Here is a 20,325-nt window from a genome sequence, read left to right as displayed (position 1 = left end):
TTCTTGGTAGCAGTGAGGATAATTGCACATACTCAGGGGCACATTAAGCTCTTCCTGTTTTGTAAGTTCCCAGCTTGAGCTCTGGAAACAAATGTCAGGGTGGAGCACTGGTCACCCCTGGCGTAGTGAAGCTTTAAATGTACCTCTCAAGGTTCTTGGCATCATGGCATCAATGGATAACTCTTTGAGTTTGTGTGTGAGTATGGGGGGGGGGGCGAACCAAAAGTGGCTGACCTGTTTTTGGCTCAGGTAGTCCATCCCTCTGGCCACATCAGCTGCAAAGTGAAGCAGCTGCTGGGAGGACAGCGTGGAAGCCGTACTGTTAGCAATGGCAAACGCCGGATCGGTCTCTAGGACCCGACTCTTCCGCAAGAAGTCCAGCAAGTTTCCATGAGGAGCGTATTCAATAGCAAGATAGAGATACCCTATTCAAAAACAGAGAGAATGGGCTCACAACACACAGGCAAAACTGAGGACATCCATGAGCAAGGGTGTTGGGAGGAGTCACAAGCTCCAGAGCAGACATAATATATCCATTTTTACCAAAAGAGGGTCAGTTCCTGTCCTGTACTTTGAGAATACCAGACAATTTCACACATTTTTGGCTATTTCTTCCCCCATATTCCCCAAGCCTATGGATATAGTTTGTTAATGGTTCCAGCCATATTCATTCACAACTTAGCTCTAAGCCCCAAGCAGGTTAGTCATATGGCTAGTGGTAACCAAAGGAAACAGAGCCCCCAAATTCTTAGGAGCCAGATGGTGCTCAGTAGCGGGATCGTTAAGCCATGGTGGATACTTTGCGCTTCATCCTTCATGCACCTGCATCATGCAATGCCTCCTGGTTAAGGGTATCGGGTCCTTCCCCCTCAGCTGCAGGGGCCACTACTATCTGCCTCTCTCACAAGATACTGCTACTGACACTGCTGAACATCTGTTCCAACCTTCTCCTCAGAAGGTGGTGGGTTTTCCATCTTTGGAAATTTTTAAACAGAGGCTAGATAGCCATCTGACAGAGAGGCTGATTCTATGAAGGTTTAAGAAGGTGGCAAGTTACAGTGGATGAGCGATTGGGATGTGAGTGTCCTGCATAGTGCAGGGGGTTGGACTAGATGACCCATGAGGTCCCTTCCAACTCTATGATTCTATGAATCTATAATTCTGTGATTCTATGTTTCCACACTGGGAACTTCTCTGCCCGGCTCCCATGCAGGAGCACAAATCTGGGGCGGATGAGGTGCACCAGGCCAAATGCTCCTCCCTGTGTGGAAGCAGGATGAAGTGGAGCAACGTGCCTTGGCTCAAACTCCATCCTATAGACTAACACGAAGCCTCTGGTGCAGAAACAGGTGAGAGACGCTTTGCTTGAACTTGAGCAGCTTTGGGATGAGCCCCATGCTTAGAAGGCAACTGCTGAACATGTCTTAGCTGTCTGAACCTGGCTGGTGGTATCAATGGATTCATCTCAGAGATCCTAAGGGTCATATGGGAAGAGGTGGTTTCTACAGTATATCATGGCCAAACTGTTTAGGGCTTGGGAAGGTTTCAGTCAGCCTCGGGCACTGTGCTGTATAGGAAGCTACAGCCCATGATGGACAATTGATATAAAGTGCTCCTAGTGGCTCATGCCTCTTAGGAGGGCAGTCCCTACATCCAGCTCCAACAGAAGATTCCAAAGCGTTTTCCAAGCACAGTCTCTAAGCACAGAGCATTGCACTCATACGGTCTCAAGGGGACTGCTGGGTTGTCACTAGACAGAAAAGGCCACAGATGCAGACTTTTAAGCAGAATGGGTTGGGTGGGAGGCACTTGCAGCCCTTGTTTTAATTCAAGCTTCCCTATTTAAAACTTTGGATACAGGATATGCATCAAACGGCAAACATATTTCCCTTGTTCTTTTTTTGCATGCAGTAGGGTTATCTATGGACATCACTCTGCTTTTCCAGCTTTCCCAAAATGCCCTTTCAAACCTTATCCAGACGAAAAGCTTACCTCGATGTTCACATGCTCCCAAGAGGTTTATTATGTTAGAATGATGCCCAAGTTTACAAAGTACTTCCAGTTCTCCAGCAAAATCTCGGTGATCATCCTTGGAAGCATATTCTGGTATTAAAAACATCTTTATTGATTAATCTTAAATTACCTTATAGAGAGAGAGTAAGGTAAGGCTGCAATCTAAGCACATTCAGGGTAGAACTACATATTACAACCAACATACAGGCACTCATATTGTAGCAGTGGGTTCCACACACAAATGCCATTTAAAAGCACTGTGGGGTCACCGTTCTGATTAGTCCTGGGGCACAGGGGGAAGGAGGGGATCCTGTTTCCTCTGGGCACTTGGCTGCACAAATTGCATCTGACATAATTTGTTCCTTATTGGGGAACATATCTCATTGAATAGAATGAGATTTACTTCTGAATGAGCATGCTTCACATTATGCATTATTGTATCTGCATCAAAATAAGACCGAACAGGCAATCTATTATTTAACATGTACAGGAGCAGCACCAGGAAATCCAGAAATCCATCAGGTACAGGAGACACATTTGTTGATATCAGTATTATAAATACCAAATCGTTCAAATCAGTTTGTGTAAGAAATCCAGGGGGTGAGATTGTTCCTGTATCAATGGATCCTTGGTGGGTCAGGGAGTGCTATAACAGCACTTCACTGTGAGAACAACTCTAAGAGAACCATGACTAGCCCAAGGTCACCCAGCTGGCTGCATGTGAAGGTTCGTTTTAATGATGACCTAATGGTCACATTAGATGAACTTCTTGGAGATCCAAGAGTAGATCTGTCCATTCTTTAAGACTTTGCTTTCAAAAGGAAAGGTCCCTTCCCCCTACCAGTAGCCTCGAAATTCCCAGTTTCACTTGTACTGTTTCATACAACATGTAGTCAGCTGATTACAGGTAACTATACAGAATGCTCCCACTTGCCCATCACTGAAATCTCCATATCCTTCTGAAGGTCTACTCACCCTTCATCCTTTTGATGGCTGCATCCATTCGCAAACCATCCTTCTTGATTCGTGCTTTGAGAACTTGGCCAAAATTGCCTTCTCCAATCACATCTTGAAATTTGATATCATTCCACTCTAGAACTGGGTAGATAGTTGGTCCAGAGCTGTTTTTGGCTTTCCGGCTTAGGGTAAGAGTTCCTGAATTGAACTGGACTGCTGGTTCATCTCGCTGGGGGAAAGTTAAACAAGAACCATTCAGTGAATAGTGAGGAGAACCAGTGTGGTAAAGTGGTTAGTGTCTGGTGGTCTGGGAGACCCAGTCTCGAATCCTTAGGCTGCAATAGTAGCTTGAGGGGAGATATTGGACCAGTCACCCAATCTCAGCCTAACCTATCTCACAGAGTTGCTGTGAAGATACAATGGAGGAAGGGAGAATGATATGAACTCCTTTGAATCCACTGGAGAGAAATTATGGTATATTATATTCAGCATCCCTTTACTATGCAATATTAGGCATGTATGCTTCTGTATTTCCTTTATCACAGCATCTCAGAAATAACTCATATTCACACTGGGCTATTTGTTAGGAAACGGGACAGGAATAGGAGCCAATTAAATACTAACTTAGATAAGATAACAAAAACAGCCTTGTACCAGTCAAAAGCCCATAGTTACACACTGTCTCTCTTCCTGTTCCTGTCTGCAAGTGAGCATCTAGGTGTAAAGGCAATGGCTTGGTGCCAAACCACTGGCAGCAGTGTACTTTTACTGGCAGAGGAGGGGAAGTGATTTTCAGCAACTGCCTCCTTCCAGTGCAGATCTCCCTTACACACCACACACACATTGTACCCAGCGCTTACTCAGAGGGCCCCCTGGCTCCTAGGGTTAAATTTCAAAGGGTGCAATAGGCCATGTTGGAACATGTATCCTACAGGGGGCATTGTAGATGTGTAGTTAATATAGTTAGATTATGATGATTTTTTCAAATAATCTCCTCCTGTGTTCTCATTGGCTCAGTTGAAGACTTCCTGCTCCTTTGAACATACTTCCTCCCTGATTGCCTCTAGAAAAACAACAAAATGTAAATTGGTTGATGGTACTTTTTACCACCTTTGGTGGACATGTCCAGAGGCCAGAACTTTTTGGGTACAGATCCATCAATATACTCGGAAAATAACAAAGTTTGACTTGAAACTTAAACCAGAATTATATTTATTAAATATTTTGGATCCTGAAATAGTAAAAGCAAGGAGAATACTATTACTTTACATGATCTCAGCAGCGAGAATAATTTATGCTCAGTACTGGAAAAATGAAAAGTGTAAATGAATGGTTGGATAAGGTTAAGGAGTATGCAGAATTAGATAAGTTAACAATATTAATGAGAGACCAAATGCTAGATAGTTTTATAACAAACTGGGAGCCATTTGTAAATTATCTTAAAAGTAATAAGGTAAATGAGAGTATTAGTATTGGTTACATTGAATAAATTAGTTAAGACAAGGATGAAATGTATTCTAAAGTGAATATTTATTAGATGTAAATATGTATTTCATCATATTATTATTTTAAATTAAGGATATATATTATAACTATGAATGGTTAGTGAAAGATTTAATTGTGAAATTTTGATTTCCAATAATATTGTTTGTGCATGTGGTATTTGAAAACTAAAGAACCTGATTTGTAGATGGTCGGAGGTCTTTTCTAAATGTTTTTTTGTTGTTCTTGTTATTATTGTATGTTTTTAGTTTTGGGGGGAGGTGTCTTCATTATTATTTGTTATTGGGGGTTATAGAAGTGGTGTTGGTGGTAGTGTTTTATAGGGTTTGTGTCTTTTTGTGGTTGTGTAAAACGTTCCATAAAATGGTTTTTAAAAAAAAGATAAACAACAGTAAGTCAGTTAGACTGTTAGGACTCTCTCTCCTCTTATCTTTACAAAGTTATTTCTCTTCTTAGTACAACTATTATTCTTTAAACAGCTGGTGCTTTCCTCTTCCTTAACATCATACCTCCTTTGCATACTTAAACTCTGCTGACAGGCAAGGGGAAACGGGAAAGTTCAATTCTCCTTGCTGGGCTCTGCCCACACAAAAAAATTACCTTTTCCCCCTGCTGTTCTTCCAAGGAGCTAGGATAGCACTCATGGCTGAAAGAGAGCAAAGGTCACCCACAGAGCTTCAAGGGACATTCTAGGTTGCGTCTAGGCCTGTAACCCAGACAGGGGGGAAGGCTGTTCTGTTTCTGCAAGGTGATTTCTAGTCACCATCCAAATAGCAGGGCCCTCTTCGAAACAAGACGGGCGAATTAGAATTGGAATTGAGGCACCTTCCTTGTTGTTTTGACATCAGATATTATTGACCAAAGGCCACGGACTTACCACAACGTTTTGGAATGCCTGGGCCATTCGTCGTTGGAAATTTGCTCGCTTCAGCTGCAGCATGATGAAAAAGGCCAGCAGTATTGTTAGACAAGTCATTCCTGCTGAGCCAAGAATAGCAATCAGCAACATCTTCCCTCCTTTTGACTCATGTGGAACTGTAAGAGCAGATGGGTTATTCTTGATTCAGTTTAAAAAGAAAGAAAGAAATTCCTCTAGAATGAACTCTCACACTCATTCTCCTAGATCAAGGACCCCCAGCTTAGGGCCCATGGGGGCCACAGACACGCCACCACATTTCCTGATGCCCCCAAGTGTTTTTTTTATAAAGTAGGCATGGTCAGGTGGGGGCTTTGAATTGAAATTTAATTTAATATCATATTTCTATCAAGCTCCTCCACAAAGGGCTCACAGAAGGTCACAGACATTTTAAAATTTTACAGTCAATCAATCAGTACATAAATATTAAAATTTAACTCACACAGTATCTCTAAAATGATAAAGAATTACTGTGTTGGATGGTACATCCTTACTGTAAAAGAGAGGAGACAGGCTGTATGAGAGTATCTATTTCTCAGATGGGAATTAACCAGATGGATTTAGGCCGGAAGACCTTACTGTACTCTAGGGCAGTGGTCCCCAACCTTTTTCAGGCTGGGGACTGGCAGCAGCAGGGAGGGCGATTGCCCGGCTGCGCATGCTGTGCATGCACGGCCGAAAACGCGCAATGCGCATGCGCGGCCGAAAACGCGCACGCGTGGCACTTTCGCACCATGCTTCCCTCCCCCCCTCCCACAGTAAGAAGCTTGCTGGGTTGTAATAGGAGAGACCGTCCTGCCGCAAGCATGACTTCTGGAAAGCCATTGGAGATTTGATTGGCTGGGAAGGTTTTTAAAAGCACTGTTTTGGAAGCAGCTGACACTAAAGCACAAGGATATTTTCTGTGTGATTGAAGGTAAGCTGTGACAACCATTCAGTCCTGATTTCAGAATGATGTGTAGCAAGCTGCCTTGCCAACCCCCACCCACCCACCCCTGTCCCTCCACACACTCTTTTAGCCTTTTAAAGGGCACCTTCCTCTTTTCAGCCCAGCCATACTGTATGCTTACAGTACAACTAGGCTGGGAAAGGGAAGATTTCAGAGTTAGGGAGCGTAGGCAGCATAATCACCCTCATGCGACACTCTCATGCCCATGTGAAAGAGCACAGTGGGAACGGCAGAGTGTGGGGAGTGTGACAGCTGCTGGTGGACCAAGAACAGATGTGTGAGGATAATATTCTCCCAACCCACATGCTGCTGCTGTCAGAGGGATGTGCTTTCGCTGAATCAATCAGAGGCAGCCCAGGACTATGAAAACATCTGCATATTCTCAAACCCAAAACTTTTCATTGGCACAGCTATTGGCCAGCCACCAGCCCGTGCACACGAATGCTCATCGTATAGGCTCATTGTTTCTGTGAAAGTCAGTTCTCCGCTCAACACTAACCTTTCATTTCCGGTAAGGTTTTCATTTCATAAGAAGGGTTTGGGTTGCTCTGTCCCACGTTGTTATAGGCACTTATCTGAACCACATATTCAGTGTTCGGCTCAAGACCCTTGAGTTGGTACTGAGTGATGTTGGTGTTTCTTATTGTGACATCAATGTGGTTGTACTCAGCCTTGGCATAAATTTTATAGCTGAGCATGATAAAGGAGATGGAGTGTCCTTCAGCTATTGACCAAAAGATGATAGCAGAGGAGTCTGTGATGTTTTCAATCCTGACATTATTGGGCGATGGTGGAATTCCTGGCAAACAAGCAGAATGAGTGATTCTTCTAATTAGCCTTTCTTCATCCTAGGCTTGAGTTTAAGGATCCATAATGAATCTGGATATGGTTTTCTGAGAATGGCTTCCTGACTTAAACTTCACAACAGTGAATTCAGTAATCCGTTTAAGAGCTATCATATACTACACATGTCCCTATTGATTCAATGACTTTTTAGGAATAGAGTCGATTGGATTGATGTTGACACAGTGATATAGATTTCTGTGGAGTTTCTGGATTGAGTTGGTTCTGCTAACAGTAGGGGGAGGGTCTCTTCAAGTGTGTAAATGAGAACTACCTCTTGATCTGGCCCTAAACCCCAACTTTACCTCTTGAACTGACCCTGACCCCCAAATTCATTTATTAAAATAATGTAGAAAGAAATTTAGACATCCCATGGCTGTTCCTAACTGCGTATCTAACTCTTCCCTAACCACTCTCCACTCTGGACCATTGCTAAGCTAACCCTAACACTAACTCTTAAAAATAACTGCAATATGAATACAAAATTTATAGAAATATAATAAATACATATAAAATAATGTAAAAATATTTGCACACATAAACTAACACTAAAATTATGCACCAATCTGAATTAATATTTTGACAAATTTTTAGATGTAGAATAATGTTAAAATATTTATACATCTGATGGCCATTCCTAACTACATCTCTAAGTCTACCGTAGCCATAATGCTTCCTCTGTACCTAACCACTTCCGAACCTCAGGTTAGGGGTGCTTAGGTTTAGAGGAAGTATTGGGGCTAGGGAAGAATAAGAGACATGGTTAGGAAAAGCCATGGGATCCACTCCCCAACCAGACCTAAGCTAACCCTGACCCACCCCAAAATTTGCCCTGTTTATAGATTGTTTTATGTATTGTTGTTTGTTCTTATGTAAACCGCCCTGACCCCCGGGGAGGGCAGTATATATAATAGATAAATAAATAAATAAATAAATAAATAATATGAATCCATATTTTTTCATAATTTTTTTACATGGAATTGTTTTTAAATAGAAGAGCAGGGTTAGTTCTAGTAACAGTAGGCGGGAGGATCTCTTCAACTGTGTAAACTAGAAGTGCCTCTTTACCTGATAGAAGAAGTACAGTGGCTTTTACCCAAAGGAGTCTCAAAGTTGATTACAATAATCTTCCTTTCATTTCCCCACAACGTACCTGTGAGGTAGGTGGGACTGAGAGAGTTCTGAGAGAGCTGCTCTGCAAGAGTTCTGAGAGAGCTGCTCTGCAAGAACAACCCTAAGAAAACTGTGACTAGCCCTAATAGAACAACCCTAATAAACTGTGACAACCCTAATAAAACTGTGACATGTGGAAGAGTGGGGAATCCAACCCAGTTCTCTGGATTAGAGGCCTCCGTTTTTTAACCACTGCACCACACTGGCTCTCTATTCTACCAGCAGAAGGCTCCTCATGCTCAAGGAAAATACCACCATTAGCAAGACAGAACTAAGGGGGAAGACATGTGCAGAACTGCACGTTGGAAGGCTGTTTTATATCTTGAGTTACAGAGCTGCATTACTGATGTGAAACCAAATCCAAAGTGGTTTTTCACTTGTACAAAAACTTGCATGATGTCTAGCATGAGCAGAAACCATGAGATCGCTATTAAAACTACTTGCTACTTCACTATGTGAACTCTTGCACAAGTCTTTGATGAAGTACCCAAACAAACAAAACAAACAAACAAACAAACAACATCCTTTCACTTACGATCACTGAAGGTCCATGCATACAGGTAGGTGCTCCATTCTCCTTGGGACTTGCTGTTCACACGGATTCGGAACATGTACTGTCGTCTGGGCTCCAAGTGCTCAATATTCAGCAGAGACTCATTTCCTGGCAGACTAAAGCAAGTGGTGCTATCTCCATTCCTATAATTCACAGTCTTCATTTCTACTTCAACATGGACGTCATCTTCAATGGGCTGAACAAATGGCTGCCATGACAACTGTAAGGCTGTTGTGCTTTTAGGAACAAGAGTGAGACCGCTTGGTGGAGGGAGACCTTGGAGAGTTGAGAGAAGAAACTTTAATATTCCTGGACTGCTTACAATTATAAGTGTTCCCTGTCTCCCAGCGACAGTATTTAGGGAGGGACATTTGAGCTGTAGAAGGTATGAGGGGTGGTTGGTGAGGCAACCAAATCATACTCCATGGACAGAAATCCTTCTGTCCTTGGAAATGCTTTGCTGGATCCAATCCAATGCTGACAATCTCCTTGATTTTTGACCACAGCAGTTACAATGAGCGGCCACGGACTTACTGTGGCTGCAATTGGCGCCGCGGGAGCGTCAGAAGAGGAGCGACGCTGGGGTGCCTCTCTGGCTCGGCCGCGGCTCCCGCATCACGTGGAGAGGGCAGAGCGCGGCCTATATAAGGCCTCGCACGCAGCCGCTCTGCCTCTCCGTGATCAGCAGCCGGAACAGCTACCCTCCCTCCCTCCCTTTTTTGAGTATGTGCTTTATGGTTATATAAATGTCGCAGGTGCGGTTTAACCCAGGTAAGGAGCCTGTTGGCAGGGAGGCCCATTTGCATATGGGACCCCCTGGGGGAGGGTGTCTCATTAAAGAGACCAGCCACAAGAAGGGCGCGGCCTACCCAGCTGGGAGGCCAGGGGCCCATGGCCAGGCGGCTGGGAAGCCTAATGGAGGCGGACGCCCGTTGGTTCCCAATAGGTCCCCTCCCACACACTTGGGCCGTGATGCAGCGTGACCTGTCCTCCCGGCTGGGATACGGACAGGGACCCTGAGCATCATGGCTAGTGACAGCTAAGCAGCCGGACAGCTGAGGGGTCAGGCTTCCTTACCCGGGCATGTTTTGGGCCAACCCTCCGTTGAGGGTGGCAATAAAAGGCTGCGGCCAATATTTAATGCCAAAGAAAGTGTCGTGTCCTCTTTTGAGAATTTGCTACCTGCCAGGCAATTAGTGAAGTGTCACACTCTCTACCACTGTAGTAGGGTAAGTCAAAAAGTCTTGCTACTAGAGTTCCAGTTCATACATGAATGGGGTTACTCCAAACAGAATGCTTTTCTTGAATGACACAGGATGATCACGGGGGTTTATTATGTAGAATTTTAAGAAAAGTGAAAATTGTACTGGCGAGAAAAAGGCCAGGAAAGTTGTGCAGAGGGATCTTTTTTCATCATGACAATGCACCTGCTTATCCTTCAAGGGTGCCAAAAACAGTGATAACCGCTTTCCACAAACCTCAGCAAAGTACAAGAAAAGAAAGGGCGAAAATAAATTTATTCCTGATGATTCACAGTGTCCATTCTATTTCTTTCAAATGTATGAATACAAAAAATAAGTTGAAATTATTACCAAAAATGTTGAACTGTCCATATTTTGCAAAAAAAATTGTAAGGTAGCCAAAACGGGTCCATATTGAAAATACCCATATTCAGGGTAAACACCCTTTCTTCAGTGGCGATTCCCTCTTATTAGATTTTCATTCAGATTTTTCATTAATGGTAGTCACCTTATAATATAAATTGGCCAACTAGCTCTCTAGATTCTGGAGTCCCTGTACATAGAATCATAGAATAATAGAGTTGGAAGGGACCTCATGGGTCTTCTAGTCCAAGCCCCTGCATTATGCAGGACATCCCAATCTCTCATCTACATGTAACCTACTGTAACCTACATGCTATAGTCATTTTGAATTTGAATTTGACTATAGCATATAGCAGAGTCCCCAGAACCTAGAGAGCTGGTTGGCCAATTTATATTATAAGGTGACTACCTTATAATATAACTTCTCATTTTTCTAATGTACTGTTCTACTGGATGTAGCTATCACAATAGCAAGCTTGCTAGATCAATGAGATAGATCCATAGATAGACTGCCCTAAATTAGGTTCATCACTTTTGGAGAAACATGCTATTTCCTCATAAACAGCCGTGCCTATGCACAATGAAGCTTGACATGAAAGAGTGATATGAATATTCCTCTTATAGAAAAAGCTCAAAGAACTGCGTACCAACAGCAGCTGTAGTGAAACTGGCCGTTGGACCCGGATGTCCTTCTCCCACATTTCCTCTGCGAGCCAGCTGGACGCAGAACTGGTATTCTGTTTTGGGTTCCAGATTGTCGAGTTTTATGTTCTTTTCAGCTACTGTATTTGAGAACACAGGGGGGGAAAACCCACATTGGAAATTATTAAAGAATGAAGGAGAGTTTCACCAGCTGATCCCTTGTAGCCATTCATATGGGGTTCTGCTCTGAGGTGTGTTTCTCTAATAATGGCAGCATACATACTATAGGGCAGGGGTAGTTTGCTGTCAGGGGCTCATGGGAATTGTAGCCCATGGACATCTGGAGGGCCGCAGTTTGACCACCACTGCTATAGGGGCAAAGAAGTCATCAGTGAATCAAAAAGATTAAAGTCTTTATTTATTTATTGTAAGTTGAAAAGCCTTTAAGGAAGAATTTACATTGCCAGCAGATGCATCCTAAACAGAGCTATACACTTCTAGGAGGGTGGCATAAAATGTAATAAATACAATAAATAAATCTAGGTTTTATGAGTCTGCAATCCTCCCTTCCAGCCCCCCCCCTCCAAAAGCAAACATTACTATTAGTCTAGCGGAAATAATCTGTCATAAACCCACTCACATTAGACATTTAAGGGCCCATTCAAACAAACACCCCATTCAGAAGAGGTCTGCATATCAGTTTTATCCTTCATTCATTGACATAGCTTCCTCCAAAGAGTCCTGAGGATTAAAGCCTTGTGGGGGGCTGAGAATTCTTTATCTGTGAGCTCCTGCATGGAACATGGAAATAACTGTAGCTCAGATGTGTCTTACATCAGTGGTCCCCAACCTTCTTATCACTGGGGACCGGTCAACGCTTGACAATTTTACTGAGGCCCAGCGGGGGGGGGGTAGTCTTTTGCCGAGGGACGCCGACACCTGAGCCCCTGCTCTGCTTGCTTTCCTGCCGGTTCCCCTGAGCGCTGGAGAGGACCAAAGGTGAGCCGGAGGCAAAGTGGCAGGGCAGCCCCTGAGACAGCAACCGGGGAGCAGGACAAGGAGGAGCTGCGGCCCGATACCAACTGATCCACGGTACCGATTTCCGGACCGGGGATTGGGGACCACTGTCTTAGATCCTATGATAGGATATGTCCTTGGATAAATAAACAGTTATCGGCCTGGCCCTTACCTTCTATTGACTTCCAGGGATAATAACGCGTGGCAGGTCTGTAGAGAATCTTGGTTGATACAATCGGTCCATCCCCTGTGTGTTGACCTGCATTCACATCAATGATGAGAAAATTATGTCCTCTCTCTACCAACTTGGGAGCATTTATAGGCACAGGAACAACTGATCAGAAAAAAAGAGAAACAACATAATTATTAGGCAAACGTTATTTTGGTTGGTGTAGTGGTTAGGAGTGCAGACGTCTAATCTGGCGGGCCAGGTTCGATTCTGTGCTCCCCCACATGCAACCAGCTGGGTGACCTTGGGCTCACCATGGCACTGATAAAGCTGTTCTGACCGAGCAGTGATATCAGGGCTCTCTCAGCCTCACCCACCCCACAGGGTGTCTGTTGTGGGGAGGGGAATGGGAAGGCAACTGTAAGCCGCTTTGAGCCTCCTTTGGGTCGGGAAAAGCGGTATATAAGAACCAACTCTTCTTCTTCTTCTAATTTATTTTATTTATATGCTGCCCTATCCAGAGAACCAGCTCAGGGCAGTGGACATCATAGTCCATCAACAGATTAAATACTTCTCTAAAATTAATTTTAAAAATCTAGAATAGATAAAATTTTAAATTGCATCTATTATTAAAAAAACAGAACAACAGCATCAACCATTTTGATTTATCTTTAGTACTTCCAGAACTAGAATATGGTCTGGGAGGCATCTTTTTAATTGGGAGGGGCTGGTAGATATTGCTACTTTCAATCAGCATTCACGCTGTCTAATACATTTCTAAGAAACAATGTAGGAGCAGAGGGACTGCTACCATGGATCATTCCAATGACTTCCTCTTGGATGGGGGAAGGGCTGTGGATGATCAGGGGCCCTCCAAGTGTGGGGTCCTGGACAATTGCCCCCACTGCCCATTGGTTAAGACTGCCCCTGACCTCAGGAAACTTAGACAGCATGCTTCTCAGAATGGATTCAGGTGGGGTACTCCTAAGCTCTGTTGATCATGTTCCCAATAACTGCCTTTCCCTACCCTATCATGCAGGTTCAAAAAGCAAGGATCTCTAGCAGTGCACAACCTTAGATGTAAAATTAGGATGATTGTTCCCTTGGTATTTTTTGGTTATGAGGACTACTGTAGCTATTCCTGGAGGCCAGTACTCCTGGGCATTCTTGTTGGTGACTGAAGTCATCCACTAACGCATACATGGGCAAGTCTGACTTGTAGCTTATTTGTTTTTTATTATGAAAGGGAATTTTCTGCTCTATATCTACTTTTTCTCCAGCACAGGACTAGACCGGGTGATCTATTTTTTTTTAAGAGTCATTCATTCATAATGGTCCCCACAAAATCTAATCACAAGAATGAAACTCCTTTTATTAGGAACTGCTCAAATGGCACAAAACACAAGACAGCAAGCTTTTGAGCTTATAGAATCTTTCCAACATTTGAAAAGAAGTAGGGGCAGCAGACTTCTTGGAGACCATTTAAAGCCTTGAATAGATTGACTTGGCCCAGATGAAGTATTTATTTCATCAGATTATCATATCAGTTGATTGCAGGCATTTTACTTTTTTTGTAAAGTAGTAAAAATAAAACTATAAAGTGGATATTAGTGTGTTTTGAGTCCAGTTTGTAGTATCCACTAGTTCAATCTTGATAAAGCTAGGTATTTCTTTTGCTTTTAAAATGGGATTGTTAATGGGGCCTGGAATTGAATTATTTTCAACAGGATTTAGGTGCACCCAAGTCTGAATGCAGATGATTCTCAGTTACCTTTAACTGTGACTTGAAAAGGTTTTTCTGTCATGCCTGCTATTGTCTCAACAACACAGACCCATGTTCCAGAATCAGGAGGCTGGACTTTTTCAATGTGAAATGTAGCTTCCGACTGATTGCTTCTATTCCTCACTGAGATAGGCTAAAACAGCAAACAATACAAAAGAATCATTACATCAAGGATGCACAAAGCACTCCAAAGAATTTCACTAGTCATCCACTCTGTTTTATTAAAGGTTGGTTAGGGGGATCATCTAAAAATGGGCTAGTCCCCAACTATGTGCACTGGGGGTATGCCAAACTAAGATCTGTAACCTAACCTTGGATACTCTGAATTATAGTTTTGTCTTAATGAGGTGAAATATATCCTTTTCCATCTTATTTAGGGAACAATATATCAGCTGAGAGCCTCCTCAGCTGGATTTCTCTCCTATGACTTTCACTTGCTTGAGCAGTTAAAACAACTGAAATGCCGCAGTGGTATAAAACTACTGTATTTTTCCCACCGGGCTTAAGTCTGTTTCATTGTTATGTAACCTCAGAGTTTACGAGGTTTCTGCTCCACTCTGGACTGAAGCTGCAATCTGAAGTTGACTTAGAACAGTCTTTACCACTGGAGAGTTTGCTTAGTTATTATCTCTTCAAGGCACATGACAGTGAATTTATACTGGAACAAAGTAAAGGCCATAAAGAACATAATCGCCAGGTCAATGTTTCAGTCACTTTACATGCTATTTTACAAAGCCAAATATAATTAAAAATATCTGAAAGCTTATATTTCAAATAAGGAGGAGGAGAGAAGTGCCAGAGGGGGTTATTTAAAGTTGTCAGTGCAGTCCTAAACAGAGTTATACCCCACTAAATCCCTTGAAATCAAAGAGTAAATTAACCATCTGCTTACCTTAAGGACTGTTCCATCTTGCTTTATCAATTTAAATTCTTCTTGCGTAGGAAGCGGCTTGCCAGTAGCTATACAATTAGGGCGAAACTCTGGACCAGAATTGAGTTCCAGTGCATCTTGTAAATTCTCTATCTGGGGTGATTCATCTGCTGAACCTATATTAGGCAGGAAGTAATTATGACATGCTACACCCTTTTCTATTTATTCAGAGATAAAAAAGCTTTACCATTCTTGACCCTTTGGGATAACCCGCCACCAGTTTACAAGCATAAAGCCTAGAAAGCAGAACTGAAAGAACTGATCATCATTTTAATCAATACAGTAAGCAACTAAAGTTAGCTGATAACATAACTAAGCCTTACTTTCATTTATCAGTGGCGGCACCTTTAAATTGATACAGAGACTTGAGGACATACTTGTTTATTGTCTGGGACTATTTTGATCTTGGATTGTAATTATAATAAGCTACTACAGGCCTGGGTTGTCAATGGCCAAACAAGCATAATTAATCAGAACAGCAAATCAGGATGAAGGGCCAACACAAGGTTTATATTGTAAGAAAAGGGTTGGGCAGAAGCTTCTCTTTAGGGCTGACAGGGCACAAAGTGAACTGTCCAGATTTTTGGCAACTAGAGGCACTCTGAACATGGCCGCCGTCCAGAAGATATGTCTTGTGAGTCTTGCCTTTTACCAGGCATAGTGGGGGGTCAATGGGAAGCATAACATTGGACAGGGCTGTCTTAACTCATGGGCACATTGGGCAGTTGGATTAAGAATTAATACTGAAGTATAATGTAAGAAAGGTTACATGCTAAAATTGGCCTTGTTTAACACTTAATGTATAAACACTGGTTTTGTTGGAGTTATTGATAAATATAAGTTTAATTTTATTGATAATTTACATTTTTATTCCTGTTGGGGGTTGTGTGTAGCCCTGGAGGGACTATAATGTTGTTAAGATGGTCCTGAGGTACATTCTAATTTATGGCAGTTTGTTCTAAAAGCCTTAAGGAGCTTTCCACCCTTCATTTTGTAGTCCATCAAAAGTTTGGCCTATGCTTCATTTCTGCCAATTAAGGTGTGGCCTCACTAAACCAAAGTTTGCACATCAGTTTTCATTCTGGGTTCAGGGACAATTTTCAGGTTTCTAGCATGGCATGAACACCGTCTCCCTTCTGCTGCTGCTTCTTCCACAACTATTTAGAGTGGATGAATTGAGGATAATACTCCCATCTGCTTCCTTGGCTTCTGTTTCATGATTATGGGTTTTCATACTCCTCCTCCTAGTAGGAGAATAAAGAAGCTTGGGGAGGCAGTTTTGCATTGAACAGGCTTACCTCTTGCCAGTTCCAGGTTGGGAAGTACCTAGAGATTTGGAGGGTGGAGCCTGAGGAGAGTGAGGGTTGGGGAGGGGAGAAAATTCAATAAGGCATAAAGCCATAGAGTCCACCTTCCCAAGTGGCCATTGTTTCCAGGTAGACTGGTCTCTAATAGTGGGATGCCATCCAGATATCACCTGGAGTATGGCAACCCTATATACAGGGCAAGAGCTTGGAACAAGCTCTGGACAGTCAGGAGAAGACACAAACCTGTTGCACAAATGTCATGTGGAGCACAGATACTTATTGTTGCACTACACTGTTACCTTTGCTTTACCTTCTTTTTCACACTGTAGGCCATGCCAGCCGGGGTTGCAGTTACAGCCCTTAAATCTGTCACACCTTCCTCTGTTATTGCAATTGTTACATGCCACTTTGCAATCTGGTCCATAAAAATCAGATTCACAAACTGCAAGAACACACAAGAACAATCAATAACTATGTTAGCCAACAAAACTCTGCCTCTGGATACTGTAGATCAATGGACCCTCACATCATTTTTGCCTACTATTGCTATCCATGGCATTTCTCTCCCTTAATCCTCTTTCATTTATACCATTCCCGATAGCATTTTTTGCTAATGTATTTGCCCTCACAGTACAAGTGACTACTAGCATTCTCACTTTGCTGTAATTCAGTCCATCCACTGAATATATCTTTGAGGGAATTCACCAATGACTTTGAAGACAAGGTTAAAGTGTTCTGTAAGATCTATCAGAGAGTTGTGGATCTATTCTTGATTTGTGTGTATGTGTGTGTGTGTGTCCATGTAACATGCAGACAATTTATGGTGACTCCAGCAAGGGTATTTCAAGACAAATGAAAGATGTAGAGGTTGTTTGCAATTGCCTTCCTCTGCAGCATTTTCCTTGGAGGTCTCCCTTTAAAGCGGTGGTCGCCAACCACTGGGCTGTGGCCCGGTGCCGGGCCGCGAAGGCCCTGGCACCGGGCCGCGGCTGCCCCCCCCCCTGCAGTAAGAAACTTCCCAGGCCACAAGCTTGCGGCTCGGCAAGCTTCTTACTATGGGAGGGGAGGAGAGGGCAGCGGGGCTGCACACCCGCAATGCACATGCGTGGCCTAAAACACACATGCACGGACCGGCCGCGCATGCACATTGCGCGTTTTTGGCTGCCCTTCCTGCTGCTGCCGGTCCCCAGCGTGAAAAAGGTTGGGGACCACTGCTTTAACGTACCGACTCTGCTTAAGCTTCTGAGATCTGAGGAGAATGGGCTATACCATGCTGCCTTCCCTCCCCTTGATGGTTCTATCAGGGTTTTTATCATTCAAGAATTCTGAAAATATTACATTAACATCTTGCTCTCACTATCTAAGTAATGTGAAAATAATCAGGAAGTTCCTGATTTTACTAAATACACTCCCCCCCCCCCCTGTAGTCTTGTACTATATTCCAGCATCTTTCTCATCCTAGGATTGACTACGGAAAGGTCCTTCATACTGAGGGGCCAAACTAAGATGCTTTGGAATTCATGACTGGATCTGTGGAATTTGTTTTTTTTTTAAGTGGTAGCAGACAATGACTTCCCCCCTCTTCAGACCAGAGCCAAGGTGTCTGGGGTAGAGATTAGCCCTTCTCCAGCGTCATTGTCTCAAATTCCTTGAAACTGCATTTTGTCCTGTAGGGCAGGGGCAGTCAACCTGTGGTCCTCCAGATGTCCATGGACTACAATTCCCATGAGCCACTGCCAGCATTTGCTGGCAGGGGCTCATGGGAATTGTAGTCCATGGACATCTGGAGGACCACAGGTTGACTCCCCCTGCTGTAGGGGAAAACATACAGGATGCCAGTATATTGATGGTTTGCTTCCCCAGTTGAGTAAACTGCGGTGATGGTGAGATGGAAAAATCTGAGATCAAGAAAATGGTGCTGAGGAAAAGTTAGCCCCCTCCCAGGGACTAGCATTCTAGTTCATAGCTGTCAGCCCCTCTCCTTTACATACCTTCGTCACATTGAAGTCCCTTCCAGCCTGAGGCACAAGAACAGCCATATGGGTCAGGGAGGCAAAACACAAACGATTTACAACCTGAGTCTTCCTTACAATTCTCTTTGCAAGTCCTGCCAAATGTGTTTTCTCCACAAGCTATAAAGAATAAGAGGGAAATTATCAGGCACACAAAACATAGGGGCAGGGGGAAAGCCGGAATAGCCCGGAATGGGTCGAACAGACAGTAAAAAAACAAGAGTACCACACAAAATAGTGGGATGCATTACAGACACTTGGGAACAATATTTTAGAAATGAAAAGGTGGAAATCCTGCATCTTTATTAACCCTTGTAAGGCCAAAAAGCCTTTGGAACACTCCGGAACAGGCCAGAACGGGCATTAAACAAACAAGAGTACTGCTATAAAAATGTGGGATGCATTATAGACATGTGGGAACAAATTTTAGAAATGAAAAAGTGGAAATCCTGCACCTTGATGAACCCTTGAAAGGCCAAAAAGCCTCTGGAACACATGGAACAAACCGGTACGGGCACTGAGCAAACAAGAGTACTGCCAAAAAGAAGTGGGATTCTGTCCTTCAAAATGGAGAGGTGAAACACCATGCACAGCCAGATGCATTTGTATTCTAATCTGGGACAACCATTGTTTGTTGTTGTGCTGCCCACCACCTCCCACCCTCCCTTTCGCTCAACCACATGGATCTGGATTGAGCGTCTTCAAGGCTCCACTTCTTCATAACATTCAAATGAAGGTACTACAGTGAACTAGCCCATGTTTATTCCACACAATACTCTAGAGGGTAAAAGCCCGAACAATGCAGAACAGGCTAGAATGGGCATTAAACAAACAAGAGTACCACAAAAAACAGTAGGGTGCATTACACACACTCGAGAATATTTTAGAAATAAAAAGGCAGAAATCCCGCACCTTTATTAAGCCGTATCAGGCCAAAAAGCCTCTGGAACAGTATATAATTGCACAGATCCCCATTATTCTTCCCTTTGACGAACTTCTTCTAACCAAACCTAAGAAATGCTTTACTTACTAGGGCAGGATCTCCAGCGTTTTGACGTGATGCCTGCTGTTCAGCTGACATTGGGATGGTTGAGAGAGAAGCTGTTTGGCTCATTTGTGTTATGTACAAGAGAATACTTCCTCTTACCCTTCTCACATGTTTTCCCCATAAATCCTGGTGGGCAAATGCATTCCCCAGTGTCTTCATGACAGATGCCACCATTCTTGCAATCAGGACAGTGAGAGCTGCAATCTGGTCCCCATTTCTGAGATTCACACCCTTCATGTGAAAACAGAAGATTTGATAAGCTAAATAGTAAAGAGATTCTGGCCCCCTTCACAACACTAGATGTTGTCAGCTGTTGGCCGATTTCCCAGTAAAGTGACACAGGGACGGAGGCTTCCTGCAGCAAATTTCATTCTGTTAATGAGCCACCTCTGATGGGATCTGGCCATTTCAAACTGCACCACGCTTCCTTCCCAGACACCTTTTTTCACTGCATGATCTTTTTTTTTTGGGGGGGGGGGACACATTATAATTTGAGTGTTATCGTGCTAGACCAATATAGCACTTCAGTGCTACAGGGGCACCATTGAGCTGTATTGAGATTGCAGCTGTTATTACATGGGTACAAGATGAGAGAAGTAACTCATTGGGCAGTGAGTGCTCAGGGCATCGACAATTGGTGCTACAGACATTGCACAGCCACTGTTCATCTGTCCATCACAAAGTTGTTCCACTGGTCCTTGCTGTGAGGTTCAAGTCATCAGCTATGAGGAACTATATGTACTGAGAAGAGTGCTGCCTGTGCCCGCACAGATGCCCTCCTGCAGAATCTGGAGGACACACCACTTGCCAAATGCATCCTAGATCTCTGCATCAATTGACAAAGGATGCGTGGAGATATTTAATTAAAGCTTTGGGTTGTGGATCAGCAGCAACACCTCCAGCAT

The 20,325-nt window shown here is 43.4% G+C and overlaps 1 protein-coding gene across 3 annotated transcripts in view; it reads right to left on the bottom strand.

Moving 5' to 3' along the window:
• Positions 1 to 20,325, bottom strand: part of TEK (TEK receptor tyrosine kinase) — a 50,346-nt gene that overhangs the window by 6,455 nt on the left and 23,566 nt on the right. For 2 of the 3 annotated variants that reach the window (XM_077345243.1, XM_077345241.1), the window contains 13 exons: positions 19,520 to 19,651; positions 18,352 to 18,492; positions 16,671 to 16,802; positions 15,015 to 15,169; positions 14,111 to 14,255; positions 12,343 to 12,504; positions 11,159 to 11,293; positions 8,890 to 9,183; positions 6,838 to 7,137; positions 5,351 to 5,508; positions 2,989 to 3,199; positions 1,993 to 2,103; positions 235 to 425 (listed from right to left, as the gene is read on the bottom strand). In XM_077345243.1, coding sequence (XP_077201358.1) covers positions 235 to 425; positions 1,993 to 2,103; positions 2,989 to 3,199; positions 5,351 to 5,508; positions 6,838 to 7,137; positions 8,890 to 9,183; positions 11,159 to 11,293; positions 12,343 to 12,504; positions 14,111 to 14,255; positions 15,015 to 15,169; positions 16,671 to 16,802; positions 18,352 to 18,492; positions 19,520 to 19,651 — 2,267 coding nt within the window. The remainder of the gene's footprint in view (positions 1 to 234; positions 426 to 1,992; positions 2,104 to 2,988; positions 3,200 to 5,350; positions 5,509 to 6,837; positions 7,138 to 8,889; positions 9,184 to 11,158; positions 11,294 to 12,342; positions 12,505 to 14,110; positions 14,256 to 15,014; positions 15,170 to 16,670; positions 16,803 to 18,351; positions 18,493 to 19,519; positions 19,652 to 20,325) is intronic. The other variant, XM_077345242.1, reaches the window with a different exon arrangement.

This window comes from Paroedura picta, chromosome 7 (genome assembly GCF_049243985.1).
Source record: "Paroedura picta isolate Pp20150507F chromosome 7, Ppicta_v3.0, whole genome shotgun sequence".
NCBI classification, from domain to species: domain Eukaryota; kingdom Metazoa; phylum Chordata; class Lepidosauria; order Squamata; family Gekkonidae; genus Paroedura; species Paroedura picta.
The sequence above is the reverse complement of the archived record's forward strand: the minus strand, read 5'-3'. Positions and strand labels throughout refer to the sequence as shown.